Genomic DNA, 14,282 nt, shown 5'->3' with positions numbered 1-14,282 from the left:
ATGATACACAATGTTAGTAGCTTGTACCTGCGTTTGTTGATCAGTTAGTACACTGTAAGAAAAATATGTACAAATAGAAAAGGTATAGTAATTCACAATCCCAGGACATTATCCGTTGTAACCCAAAAACACAAAATACAATGCGTAATTTAAAATGCAGTTAAAAAAATCAATACGGAAAATTCCTTCATATTAACATTGTAGATTGTGCCCAATTTTTTACAGACTTTTCTTAGACTACTAATACACTGCATAAAAGTATAATTGTTCAGAATGTGTAGTTTTTCTAGTTTACTAGCTAAAAAACACGTTGAACAATGTGAAAGTTTTCAATAATTCAATGGTGTATTTTAAATATTTATTTATATTTTAATATTATATTATGCATTTATATGATTTTACAAACAAATCTAAATTAACATATATAAAATATATATTTTTTGCTGAGATTTGATGTAGTGACACAATTTCGCGTCGTGATTACGTAATGACATCATCACGCAATGACATCACAATGTGATTTAGCAACTTTTAGCAACAAATTGACCTTCATTTAGCAACTTCCCCTAAAAATTAGTTGGAAACACTGAGAGTACGTTAGTTAATATAAGAAGAAACGTCTAGCATCGTGGTCTCTCTCTCTCTCACATTCGGATGCACGACTTGCCGCATTGTTTCTCTCTTATAACCTCATTATTTCTCACTAATAACCTAACTGAAGCAGCACATGCCCTTGATACCAATTCTAAAAGTGACGTATGTTTAACTGTCAACTTGAGCTTTGGCTCCGTGGCGGAAGGAAGTAGTTCCGCACAAAAGAGGGTTTTATTAGGCACTCCGTTGTTTCTTGTTTAATTACACACATGTTCCGTCGAACTGTTGTTTAAACGCAATATCACTCTCGTACTCGAGCGATACCGGCTCTATATCAGCAGCTGTGATTGCCTCTGGCCTAATCAAAGCCATGCTGATACAGAGCCGGTATCACTCGAGTACGAGAGTGATATTGCGTATATATTTAGATTTTTTATGTGTTGTTTTGATACATCATATTGTTAGTCATTTGATCTTATATTAAACTGTTACATTCCTATTTGCTTAATACCCTGTTTCTATTGTTTAGAATAATAGTTTCTACTGAGAAGGATTTAGTAGTGTTAATGTTAATTATTTATATTTGTATAAAAAACCAATATATCTATATATTTTTTGCACTTAAGATCCGAGCTGTCCTGCAGCAGTTTCAATTTGAGCCATCAGCGTTTCTCTTTTGTTTTGAGTTACATAAGAACTTTACTGCATCCGGCTTACTCTTAAAAAACAACTCTTAAAGCCTTCCCTGTTCTAGTCTGTACTATTCTAGACAATGTATCAAACTTTGTATTGTTAGATACACTTCTCATCTTCTTTAGATGAATCACTTGTATTGCTCATTTGGATAAAAGTGTCTGCTAAATGAATAAATGTAAACGTACAATAATTAGCATTTAAAATGTAAAAAACTAAATTCAAGACCTGACCTGACATTTCAGGAAATACATGTTCTTAACACTTTTTGACTCATGAATTTACATTACATTTCCAATCGTACAGGGCAAGGCTTTTAGTTTACAAATAGCAATTTCTCAGAAATCGATAGCTGATACAATATTTGAGAGCTCAATTCATAGAAATTTCCATGGTTTCTCCAAGACTAGAAATCACACTTTTAATGTGTCTTTTACATTTGCATTTACATTTAGTCATTTAGCAGACGCTTTTATCCAAAGCAACTTACAAATGAGGACAATAAAAGCAGTCAAAACTAACAAAAGAGCAACAATATATAAGTGCAAATGACAAGTCTCGGTTAGCCTAATGCAGTATACGTAGCAAGGTGTGTGTGTATATATATATATATATATATATATATATATATTATACACACACACACACATATCTTTTAAAACAGTTGTTGAGTGAACATTAAAATACGATTTTTTAAATATTTTTAGTTGTATTCGTTTACACTGTATAACACGTTTAAGTTGTAAATACAAGAAAACACTACTTCAGTCATTCTATGTAAAATGTCATGTTATTTCCGAGCAATTTTTGAGTGTAAATTGGTGCAACGTATATGCGACTACTTTTTTCAGTGTATTCTATAGCTTGTTTTGTCTTAAAGGTCCCATGGCATGAAAATGTCACTTTATGAGGTTTTTTAACATTAATATGAGTTCTCCTAGCCTGCCTATGGTCCCCCAGTGGCTAGAAATGGCGATAGGTGTAAACCGAGCCCTGGGTATCCTGCTTTGCCTTTGAGAAAATGAAAGCTCAGATGGCCCAATCTGGAATCTTCCCTTTATGTCGTCATATGGGGAAAGGTTACCTCCCCTTTTTCTGCTTTGCCCGCCCAGAGAATTTGGCCCGCCCATGAGAAAATGAGCTACTACCGTGCGAGGCGAGCGCAATATTTTTTTTTCCTCGAGAGACATCATGGCTTGCAAACGAGCGAAGCATGGCAGTTGCCCCGCCTCTCTCCTCCTCATTAGCATTTAAAGCTACAGACACAGAAATGGCACGTCCTAAGGAAAGCTCATTGTGGGACTGGCTCGTAGTGGCTGAAATTCTGCACCAAGGCTGAATTTCGGGAAAGAGACTTCAGATACAGTACTAGGGACCACTTAGGCCTATATAAAAGCATCCAAAAAGCAGCATGTCATGGGACCTTTAAATGAGATCATGTTAAGCCATCTTGTGCCTCTTTTGGAAATGTGCTGAGGCCGACTAGTAGGTCCAGGTTCACTAGTTGAGAACCACCGGTCAAGACGTATTATGATTACATATGCGTGCCATCTGGGTATCTTACTTCCGCAAATGATCTACTAACTTAATAAGAATAATTCTATGGAAAGGCTCACCTTCAAGTCAAGATGAGCAATCCTGCATGTGTGAAGGTAGTGTAAAGCTTCTAGAATATCCCGCAGGTAAAGAGACACCTTTTCTTCTGTCAGGTTCCCCCAGCTAACAATATAGTCCAGGAGACGACCTTGATCAGCGCTGATGTGCAAGAAAAAGAGAAAACATGTTAAAACAAAATCATTAGCATTAGCATTGCCATTATGTGCAATACTATACTGTCACAGATAAAGCAGAGAAGTCCACGTACATCTCCAGGATGAGAACGTAACTGGCTGGGGTCTCGTAGGTGTCCAGCAGGCCCACCAGGTGAGGATGCTGAAGACACTGTAGGACACCCAGCTCTTGAACCACCTGCTCTCGACGCATTAGCTTCTTATTTACTAGCTTAGCGGCCACTGATCGCCTGCTTACTCTTTGCTCACACCACTTAGTGACGGCAAACCTGCCTCTACAGACAGAAAACAAACATTAGCTGCTTTAGAATGTTAGCTGTGTGTATAGAGATAGATGAGTACGTTTTATTTGATTAATTCAGTATGTCAGAACATTTCTTTTGTACAATACCTCCCCAGTTCCATGACTTCAGCGTAGAGGGACTCGAAGCTATCCTTCCAGAGGATGCCGTCACAGGAAGTGCCTACAAAAACAGAAACATCGGTGAATCAACTACTATTAAATCTTTTTGATTTAAGCAGTGTTAACTGAAAATCCACTGACCAAGCACCCTGAGGTAGGCTGATGTTGTCACTGAGCCCACGTCATTAGAGGCGATGCAGGTGTAGGTGCCGCTGTCGTCCAGAGAGGCAGGTGAGATACGGAGGGTCACTTCCCCTGTCTCTAAAGTAAAGTAAAAAGGTCGTGCAGTAGGGTAAATGCAAATGTGTATGGAATAGATCAAAATTACATTAATAATAATTTAGTAATGCCTATTTTATAAGACTATTTATATTATTATGAATGAATGAATGAATGATGCATTTATATAGCGCTTTATTGTGTATTGTTGTGCACCCAAAGCACTTTACAATTATGTGGGGGGGGGGTCTCTTTAATATTAATTCATTAATATTATTATTAATTATATTGTTATATTATAAGCTTATTTAATAATTGAATTTTATTCAAATGTGTTATGTTCATATGTGTTATAGACTACAAATAAAGTTTTTCTTCAAATGTGACATGAATGTATTTTCTTGGATTGAACTATATAAAGCAAAATGTACTTTTCTCTGTTTTTTTTTCTTAAATATATTTATGTTTGTAAAATATATAAAAAAAAAAATACACAAAAATGGCCAAAAGTATATTGGTAGAACATATACTTATGCAAATATATTTTAAAGCATTCTCTAGCAAATATATTTTTTGGACATTTTTGTATATTTTGAAATATATTTAAAGATGGGAATGGACAAATATGGATACTTTATGCAAATGTATGTTTATTATTAGTGAAACCATAGTCAATGCTTCACTTCGCGTCGTGCCTAACAAGGAGTAATTTACAACAGCTTCGAACACGGCTCAACCAATCAGAATCAAGGACCGGAACTATCCGTTTTATAAATATACATATATATATATATATATATATATATATATATACTGGCATATGGGTTATTCCAAAGAAAGACATTTTTTATTTAAATGTTTTCAAAACCCAATCAATTCCTTAATCAATAAAATCAAGTCCCATTTGACATTTATGTTGAGTATCCTGTTTAAACTTTAAAATATATTATAGAGGGATAATGGGTTTTGAGGCTATGTTGTTGCAGGACCCATTGTCATAATATAATATAATATAATTTATAAAAATAATTTAAAATAATTTGCTTCTTACTCTAGAAGTAACTAAACAGTCAGTCTATAATCAATAAGAATGAATAACCAATCCTCACTTGAGGGTTCCATCAGGGTAGTCGGGAATGATGGTGGAGGTGTGACCCAGAACGTAGCCGGGGATCCAGCCCTCAGCTGCTGGGCCTTGTTCTGTGGCGGCACGGAAAACTAGAAACATGTTTTGCTGGTTAGAGGCCAATATCTGCACAACCTCTCCTTGATACACGCTGATCTCATCTTCTTTTAGAGCCACGTAGTCCTGGGTCACCAACATGGTTGACACACTGCTGCTGCTGCTGCTTTCACTCTAGAAGCAGAAACACAGCAAAACATCAGAGTAGCAACTTTTATATTATTTATATTATTTGATTAAGAATGTTTGCATATGAAGAATGTTGAAGACATTTAGTCAGCTGGTCAGAGAGCAAGAATAAAGCAAGCGAGAGCAGTTCTAGGAAAAGATTTACATTAGAAAGTTGTTTTAGCTTACAAGATCCTCTTCCGAGTTACACTAAACAGTCGTTCACACTGACAGTTCCCAGTTAAATTGCTGATGGTTGTCCGGACACTGTACTGTTGGTTAAGTATATCATGAGGTGGATGAGCTCAAATGTCTATGTTCCCACTGACAGTCACCACAGCATGCTGAACTTTGTCACATCATCAACAGTCTCTATTGCTCTTGTTGCTTCTAATCGCTTACTCTCATGAAAAATAAATGACTTCTGGCCTCTGTTGCTGCAAATTGCTTTCAGTGTGATTACCCCTTAAGACTGTTGGTTAAAAGAGGAAATCTAACACCCATAAAGTCACACCCATGAAATCAACATTGGAGTTTTGTGGTCTTTTAACTTCTTCAAAACCATCTATATGCTAGTGGACTGCTGAAAGTTGACAATGTACAATCTTTCTCTTCCAGGAAACAGACACAATATACTGAAGCACTCATGTGTGTACCCAAGTGTTTCGTCCAATAAAACGCTCTCTAGAATGAGAATCCTCCTATGCTTCAGACTTTCTTCTGATGCAAATAAAGCCTATTTGCTATGTTAAAAAAAGGAAAAGCCCCTTGATATGTCTCACTCCAGCCTCCTTTTCAATAGTAAACAAATCAGCAAAGGATTTTATGGAGCCTTTAACACACCACAATATATTTTTAAATACATTTTTGAAATCTTTAAGCAGGTTAAAAAGAAAAAGAGTTAGTAATTGTTAGTTGGCTGTGGTTTATGTGCTCCCAACGCTTGCATATTAGGTCTTCTCAGGCGGTTAGAGAAAGAACATCCTGCCAGTTCAGAGAAGATAGTATCAGCAGAAATAGTCAACAGATGTACAGAGTTTCTGAGAAACTCTCAAGGAGTTATCCTGGTTAACAGTGTACATTGTTAGTTGCTCAGCAGCACAGTCAAACCAGGCCAGTTAATATCCACAAAAGCATGTGAGAATCCTCTTTTAGTTCCAGGTCAGCGCACATATACCCCAGCGGGTTAGTATGAAGCCGGAGGTGGAGGTGAAGCAGGACTAGGCCTCACTGAAGCCAGGAGCTAGAGTTTGGCTCTTACCCCATTGCTGTGAGTGGAATGCAGGGACTGCTCACTGGTGGAGGAGCAAGTACTGATGTGGTCCAACTCCTTACTGTGGGTGGAGTGCCTGCGAGTCTGACACTGGTTGCGACTCAACGTGTCACTCTGCTCTGTGTAAGAGCCAGGCCTGCCAGTAGGCGAGACTGGCATTGAGGCCCAAAACGGGGAGCCCTTCTGGACTGCAAAGTTCTGAGGGTTCAAGGGGGAGAGAATGGGCGAGGGGACTCTGAGACGGGGCTTTGTTAGGGACAGGGGTGCGACTGTGGCTCTTGGAATGGGTGTCCCTGATTGGGCTTCCTCGCGTAGCTCCTTCAAGGGGCTCTCCAGGACCCGCATCCTAGGGACCTCACCGTTTAGGTCCTGGTCAGGAAAAGGACACGTACCTGAAGTGTGGTCATCTGGGGCGGGGGCGTGGTGGTGCTGCACAGGCTGGGGGAGACGAGAAGAAGGTTGAGGGATTCGGGATGCTCGGGACCGAGAGCCACAGCTGGGAACCATGGCAGAGCTGCTGCTACCCCCCGGAAGTCCACTGCTGCTGGGTCCACCCAGACCGCTTGCCCCAACATGATTCCGTTGGTATTCAATGGGTGAAGTCAGTGCTGAGAAGACAACAAGAGGCAAGTGATGTTATATAATATAACCCAGTCATAAAATAAATTTTTTAGGTGTATGCATTATTATAAAGTGAAAGAGTAAAGCTATGAACAACATATTTTGAAAAATATGTTTTAAAAGTCACTGGAATGTCTGAATGACTAGATGGTCTTAAAAGCTGTGCTGCCAAGTCTGTGGTTTTCCTGTGGAATTGGGCTACTTTAACACTGTTGCCGCAGGTGGTTTTCCATGTCCGCGGGTTGAAGCGACCCCGATAACATGATATTTAGCCCCTGTAACGCTAATTTTAACAGGGGAAACCCCACCAAAAATATTTGTATTTTACCCCCCAGGACAATTTTTACCTGGGGACCCTCCTCGAAACGCAGTTGGGCTAGTTTTGAGTAGCAATTTGGCAGGGTTTGTTGTGAAAACCTGGCAACCCTGCTTACAAGTGAATTTTCAAAAGAGTATGTTTAAATGTTTGGTCCCACTTTATATTGTGTCCCTAATTCCTGTGTACTTACATAGTAACTAGATGTGTACGTAGTATGTAACCACAGTGTAAGTACACATTGGTACATATTATCTACAGCTCTAATGTTTGTGTAACTACACATATGTAACAACCCACTGAATGGTATGTGTAAGTACAATGCGTAACAGGACATTGGTAACAACACTTTTTGGTAATGAAAGTACAAATGTGTAACAGGACTAACAGCACTTTTTGGTAAAGAAAGTGTTACACTTTATATTAGATTTACCATCTAATTACTCTGATGTTACACAGCAGCGGTCAGTAAGTTAAGCTTTACATATAAATTGTGGTTGGTGTCCAGAATGTTACACTTTATATTAAGTGGACAGTTCCTGAGGAGTTACCATGTAAGTACACTGGTATTACAGTGGTGCACCAACTCCACCAACTTGAGATCCAACTCCTCCCACTTTACATATCCCTAAACTTACCCATCTCCACCCCCTGGATCAAATGGTTCCAATTACTCTTATACATGTTGTTACAAAATGTAGTTATATAATTCCTGTTACACAAGTACTTAGTGAAGTGAAAAAAGTGTTGTTACCAATGTTCTGTTACACATTTGTACTTACACAAACCATCCTGAGGGTTGTTACATGTGTGTAGTTACAGAAATATTACAGCTGTAGATACTATGTACCAATGTGTACTTACAATGTGGTTACATACTACGTACACATCTAGTTACTATGCAAGTACACAGGTATTAGGGACACTTAATATAAAGTGGGACCGTTGGAAACCTAGTTGACCTTAGCTGCCCTATTCCTGCAGTATTATCTTCAAATCCCAATCCATAACAATTATCTTACAATTAATTAGTCATTTAGCATTTTATTGAAATCAGGGGTGTTCTATCCTCCTCCAGGGGGGCCACTTTTCTTTTCCAATCTTTATTAAACACATTTAAACCAGCTAATCAATGTCTTTAGTATTAAAAGAAACATCCAGGCAAGTGTGTTTGGACAGGTTGGAGCTAAACCTTTGGTCCACTAAAAGCAGGATTGGACACTCCTGATGTAATGCAACATATAGTACACATATTATGTGGACAATCCCACTGGAGATTAAGCCAATTACTTGGTGGTTGTTCATAGTTTGTGGGGCTTTACACCTTTTACATTTTGGTTTACAGATATTTAACCACTAACCTCCCATTTTGTAACTTATTTTAAGAAATCCTACAATTGTGTTACCATTGAGGAAGTTTCTCTGGTTCTCCAGGATGCTGCTGATCTGCTGGATCCATACTAGGCAAACCGCCCGGTTGGAGGAATGGAGGACATAGTGCTCTGTACTGCCAGCGGATGACCGCGAGGTCAAAATAAACTTACAAGGGTCATTGTCAGGACTCTCTTCTAGACCCAACCAACTGACCTGCAGAGCAGAGATAGAGACAATAGATAAATGTTTTTACTTGCTATACTGTGTCTTGAGCACAGTGTTTTCTACAGCAGTGGTACACACCTTTACGCTGTTCTTAAACAGATAGCCCGGCATAGAGAATCCCTTCTTTTTATCCAGAGGTTCGCTGAAGATAACTATCTGCTCGAAGAGAAAGACACGCCTCTCTTTCATGCGGGAAAGGAGCCCACCATCCTGGTCAGAGACCATGAAGGTGTCCTGTAGAAGCAGTCTTCCCTGGGCTACAATTTTACCCTAAAAGCAGAAATAACAAAATAAACAATGCTTAGTCCTCAGAACAGTTAAAATTCCCTTGCATGTGCAAACAAAACTGCACTAAAAAAAGAACATTCACAACAAGAACAGGCTAGTTTGAAATATTGTACAGTGATGTTCCCACATTTTTTAACTGGAGGCAAGGTCAATGTTTTATTTGCTTTTGTTAGACATCTAAACTCTTTTCACAAAATGACAAAAATTCACTGTCATATTTGGTTTGATTAGTTTTGATGTGGGAAAAAAACCCATTTGTGAACAGCTTGAGGACTTCCTGCTGATTTCTGTACATACAGTACAACTGTTAATGGCTGTGCTTTTAGCTTTCCACCTACACACTCACAAACTTTTGCAAATAAGGTACGAGAAATGCGTCTTACATCAAATCCTTGGAGGCGTCCAACATTCATCATGTCATTGCAGCGTTTTGGAACAACACACATCACCTCTACTGCTTTCTGTGAGAGAGCATATGTAGTTTAGAACTAGATTTTTACATTTTTTCTGAAGAAAATGTGACTGGTGCTTGCCTGTGTAAAATTTGCCACCACAATACAAAGGAGTTGTGGGTGGTTACTATGGTGTTGCTGCTGTATGTGGTTTACTATAGCCCAAGTCAAAGATTCCCACCTTCATTTCTCTGATATTCTGGGCTGTAGATATGAATCTGGTTACAGTTGTAATATTATTTATATTTTATAATCTCCTAGTCATAAATTGAGGCATAAATTGATTTAAAGTCAGACTGATTACTGATTGTTTAGAAATGTCAGATAGCAACATTTTTCCTTAACAAGCTGTATGATTTGAGGTACGGTATCATTTATATTTGTAGCATAAATGGTGCTGGATGAGTTATGTGTCAAAGTTAAATACTAGCCCATGTCTAAACAATTACCCTTACCTCTAATTCTACAGTGTCCAAACCAGCCTTTTTGGAGAACTTGAAAAAATCCTAAAATAAAGCAACCAGAACAATGACGAGAAACATTCATTTATGTTGAAAGATAATGATCTGTTCTCAACATCTTTTCTTTACATAAAGATGGGTGAGTAGTACTGGAAGTTCACTGCCTGACCTTCAGCAGAAGCTGGTATTTCATGATCCGCTGCACTCTTGCATGTTAAAGGCCTTTTTTGGGCATGTATGTCTTTTTTTTTCATGAGGACTAGTCCATTAAGGCGAGACACTGCAGGTGAATAGGGTAAAAAAAAACTAATAGTTATGGCCTTACTTACCTAGCTGATTGATTACATTGATAATTGCAAACATTTTTTGTATTACAAGTTTTTAAAATGTTAGGTTTAAATATACAAATTAGTCATTATTTAATTAAATATGCGCTAATTTGCATACATTTCTATCTAAACACTGAATGATGTCAGTTTCAAAATTCGTGTTTAATTTTTTTTACATGTTAGAGTCAAACGTTTTTACAGAGGGAATTTTGGGTATCTCATTTTTGTCACTCCATAATTCAGAAAATGCTTAGAATGGACAGAAAACACAATATTTTCAAAATTTTGGGGGGAATAAAATGTTGTATATAATGAAGCAAATTATATAGGAACAAATCCCTCTGTAAAAACCTTCAGGATATAGACAGGAATAAAAATTTAAAGTTTGGTGTGTGTAAATGCTACTGAAGTGGAGATTTATGGCTCAGTGTAGGAGAAAAAACTCATTTTGAGAAAATGGCCTTAAAAAATATGTATTGTAATTGAAATCTATTGACACAAATAGATAAAGTGCTATAAAAGAAACACTTAACAGTGTCTTTTGGATGTTTTCTTTCCACTAGTCTGAAAAAACACTTTATGAAAAACCAAAAAGCCCAAAATCTCAAACTTGACAAGTGCATGAAAAAACTGTTTTTGCCTGCAGTGTCTCCCCTTAAGAGGTGTGACATCTTTTTCGGCTTATGGTTACATAGTTGAATGACTAATCAGTAATTAGTACTGGATCCAGTGTTGAAAAATGAACCACAAAGTCTAAAGACTTCAATATTTATTTATTTTGTGAATCTGCAATGATGCTCACCATTGTGGTGTTCTTACAATGAAGGCGGAAACATTCCAGTCCAAATATGGCAATGGGTGTGGTTTCTGTATTCATCAGCCAATCAGGGGCTGATTTCGGAGTGGTTAGGGGATTATATATAGGGGAATGGAAGTAGGAACTTTGGTTTGGAAGATTTAGGTTGTTTTGGGTGAAGAGTAAGTGCACACATGGCCCATCGCATGTGATGGTACGCACTCCTGAATACTCCATTAAGGGGCACATGAAAGGTCACGGACAAGGTCAAGGGCTTTCTCAGTCTATAACAGTCAGAAGTTCACATTTTTAGAAATGCTACTGAGCAGGATCAGTTTCTGTGCCTCAATAAACAAGCTCTGGTACAGCATAACTGAGGACATGTGGAGTATTCAAATAAATGAATGGACAAGAAGGACAATATACAGTGAGGATGAGGTATAAAAGTAGAAAAAATGACTGCAAAAAAAAAAAAAAAGAAAAGAGGAGGAGAAAGCTGGAGGAGAGAAGACTACATAGAGAGATAAGGAAACTGAGACAAAACAGAGGCAGAACAGAAATCAACATAATGCTGGAGAACATTAAGAAACAAAGAGAAAACAGACAGCAGTTAGAGAGGCCTATCAGAGGACCTTCAAAACTATCATCATGGGCTCAACATGAAGTCAGCATGAAACAATATTTACAACAGATTTTACGTCCACAATGTAACATTTTTCTTCATAACACAGTTCCTAAGGAAATATAAGGTAAGTTTTGATCCGCAAGGTACTGATTGTGGAGGACTGTTTTCTCCCTGTAACAGTGCTTGCATGTGCCTTTGTGGGTCTTTTTGACCAGGACAATGGACACTGAAGGTCAAGTTCGCCCTCAAGTGAATATGTGCACAATAAGACCAGGAATATGTTATAACAGCATACAGGGTTTGATTTCATGTTGACTTTAAGAAAACATGTTTATTAATCAGTCTACATCAGCATTTTTAAAGCAGTAATAAAATCTCAAAACAAATCAATAATGATTAAAAAAATCCTTCCACAAAGTTATATTCTAGTGATTGGCATTTACCTTGTCCTCCTGGGAGTCCTGATGCAGAAGACTGTGCTGTTGGATGGCCATAGGGGGCGGCAGTGGAACCGAGTCAGGCCCTTCCTCCCCTTCCTCCTCACCACAGCTCTGCATCCCTGAGGAGGACGACTTAGACAGAGTGCCACTGCTCAGTCCCTCATTTCTCATCCTCTGTGAGAAACAGAGAGGAAGAAATAAAGAGAGATAAACAATTGTCTAACATAAAATTCATTTAGCAGTTTTAAAGTTTACTTTTTGTTTTCTGTGTCATTTAACCCCCCCCAAGTGAAATGTCATTACAATTTAAAATAACTGTTTTCAATTTTATTATTTGTATTTTAAAATATTATCGCAAAGCTAAATTTCCAGCAGCCATTACTCCAGCCTTCAGTGTCACATGATCCTTCAAAAATCATTTTAATATGCTGATCAGGTGCTCAAATAACTTTTCTTATTATTATCACAACTGGAAATAGCTGATTTCAAACTATGAATAGTAGCGTATATGCTCAAATACAATTTCATAATACATTAATTGATATACAGAGTTCTGGCATGAAACTCTAGATGGCACAGTCCGATAGGTCTAACTCAATCTGACCTAATGACATCATTATCACATGTCACAGCTGATTGGTTCTCTCCAGTATCGGTAGCCAATGAGCTCGCTGCTCAACATTCAAATATATGACTAGTGCTTGCAGTAGCAGTTGCAGCTTGCTTCAGAAACCCTCTGCCTTCCCCAGCTCCACCTGTATAGATCTGCTACGAGGCGATTCATGTACGATATACATGGTTATTTCATGTATGTTATATTTGCAGCAGCAATATTTCTTACATGCTCACAGCAGCATGTTGTGGATGTATTGGCAGTAGCAAGTCTCGGTTCTTGCTCTGCCACAGCAGCAGCGTGGCAGATCTATTCCACCAAGACCAAATACATTAACATTGTCATGTACATTACCATGCCATTCCCTCCGAGATTTGTCATGACAGAAATACAATTCACTGCAGAAATGTTTTTAACTGACTGCATAAATCATGCTAATAAACCTGAAAAAAATCTGTGTGTGTTAAACCAAAATGGGTGTTACTGTATTGTTTTCTGGTCACCAACCTCCTCTATGGTCTCATCTTGTGGTGTGGCGGCACTGTCATCTGAGTCTTTCTGTGAGCCGGCGTCTGCGTTCTTGCGGACATCTCGACTCTTCTTGTGCTTGTGTGCAAGTTTCTTCACATGGCCGTCTGCTTTACCACTGCTGAGCCGTCTGACAGGGCTGGTCAGCCACTTGCGCAGAGTATTTCCGGGCCGTTTGGGTCCAGGAGAGCTCTGCAAATGACCCGGCTGCAGCGTGGCACTGCCCGAAAGTCCTCCGTCATTACTGGAGACTGAGAGCGTGTCTTCAAAGAAAGAGGGAGAGAGAGAAAGAGAGAAAAGTGGTGTTTACGTGTCTTGCTGGGCCTCAGTATTTTGATTTTATAGAACAGCTGAAAACAACAGGCATGAGTTCATAGCTGTCATACAAATCATTAATCAACAACTAATCAATAATCTGCCAGTTAATCAAATGTCAAGAATTCATCAACAACATGGTATCATACATTATAAAGTGTAATTAATAACATAATATAAAAATAATATTCTGTTTGTAAATAAACAAACAATACACATGAATCGCATGTATAAAAGGCCAAGTTGCACCACCATAGAAATGGTGTCCTTTTTTTTTAGAGATAACTTAACTTTTCAGAATTATTTTTGCATGGCAGTTGAAGTGATATACAGAAAGTTAAATTTCCGAATTTTGAACAATCCTATCAACACATCACAGATACCTTTTTTTTTTTTTAATTGACAAACTTTCTTTTTGTAAAAGGTTTTGCTTAAAAAAGTGTCCTTGCATTATTATTATTACGCCCATTATTAATATCATGATTTATTTATTTGCCATTTGTTTCAATTTTTTTTTATATAACACAAAGAGATACAAATATTTTTATATCTGGTTTTAAGTGTTCAAATATTTTT

General features: G+C 37.9%; 1 protein-coding gene across 1 annotated transcript in view; it reads right to left on the bottom strand.

Annotated features, from left to right (window-relative positions):
- Nucleotides 1-14,282, bottom strand: part of LOC107551199 (triple functional domain protein-like) — a 168,195-nt gene that overhangs the window by 6,730 nt on the left and 147,183 nt on the right. Inside the window, exons 36-50 of the mRNA XM_016232740.1 lie at nucleotides 13,371-13,654; nucleotides 12,254-12,424; nucleotides 11,929-12,054; nucleotides 10,230-10,259; nucleotides 10,055-10,105; nucleotides 9,531-9,608; nucleotides 8,938-9,129; nucleotides 8,667-8,847; nucleotides 6,312-6,931; nucleotides 4,809-5,056; nucleotides 4,768-4,774; nucleotides 3,622-3,739; nucleotides 3,469-3,541; nucleotides 3,152-3,352; nucleotides 2,904-3,042 (exon numbers count right to left, since the gene is read on the bottom strand). Coding sequence (XP_016088226.1) covers nucleotides 2,904-3,042; nucleotides 3,152-3,352; nucleotides 3,469-3,541; nucleotides 3,622-3,739; nucleotides 4,768-4,774; nucleotides 4,809-5,056; nucleotides 6,312-6,931; nucleotides 8,667-8,847; nucleotides 8,938-9,129; nucleotides 9,531-9,608; nucleotides 10,055-10,105; nucleotides 10,230-10,259; nucleotides 11,929-12,054; nucleotides 12,254-12,424; nucleotides 13,371-13,654 — 2,519 coding nt within the window. The remainder of the gene's footprint in view (nucleotides 1-2,903; nucleotides 3,043-3,151; nucleotides 3,353-3,468; nucleotides 3,542-3,621; nucleotides 3,740-4,767; nucleotides 4,775-4,808; nucleotides 5,057-6,311; nucleotides 6,932-8,666; nucleotides 8,848-8,937; nucleotides 9,130-9,530; nucleotides 9,609-10,054; nucleotides 10,106-10,229; nucleotides 10,260-11,928; nucleotides 12,055-12,253; nucleotides 12,425-13,370; nucleotides 13,655-14,282) is intronic.

This window comes from Sinocyclocheilus grahami, unplaced genomic scaffold, assembly GCF_001515645.1.
Source record: "Sinocyclocheilus grahami isolate Dianchi unplaced genomic scaffold, SAMN03320097.WGS_v1.1 scaffold418.1, whole genome shotgun sequence".
Classification (NCBI taxonomy): Eukaryota; Metazoa; Chordata; class Actinopteri; order Cypriniformes; family Cyprinidae; genus Sinocyclocheilus; species Sinocyclocheilus grahami.
Note: the sequence above shows the minus strand (reverse complement) of the source record. Positions and strands in the feature narration are given on the sequence as shown.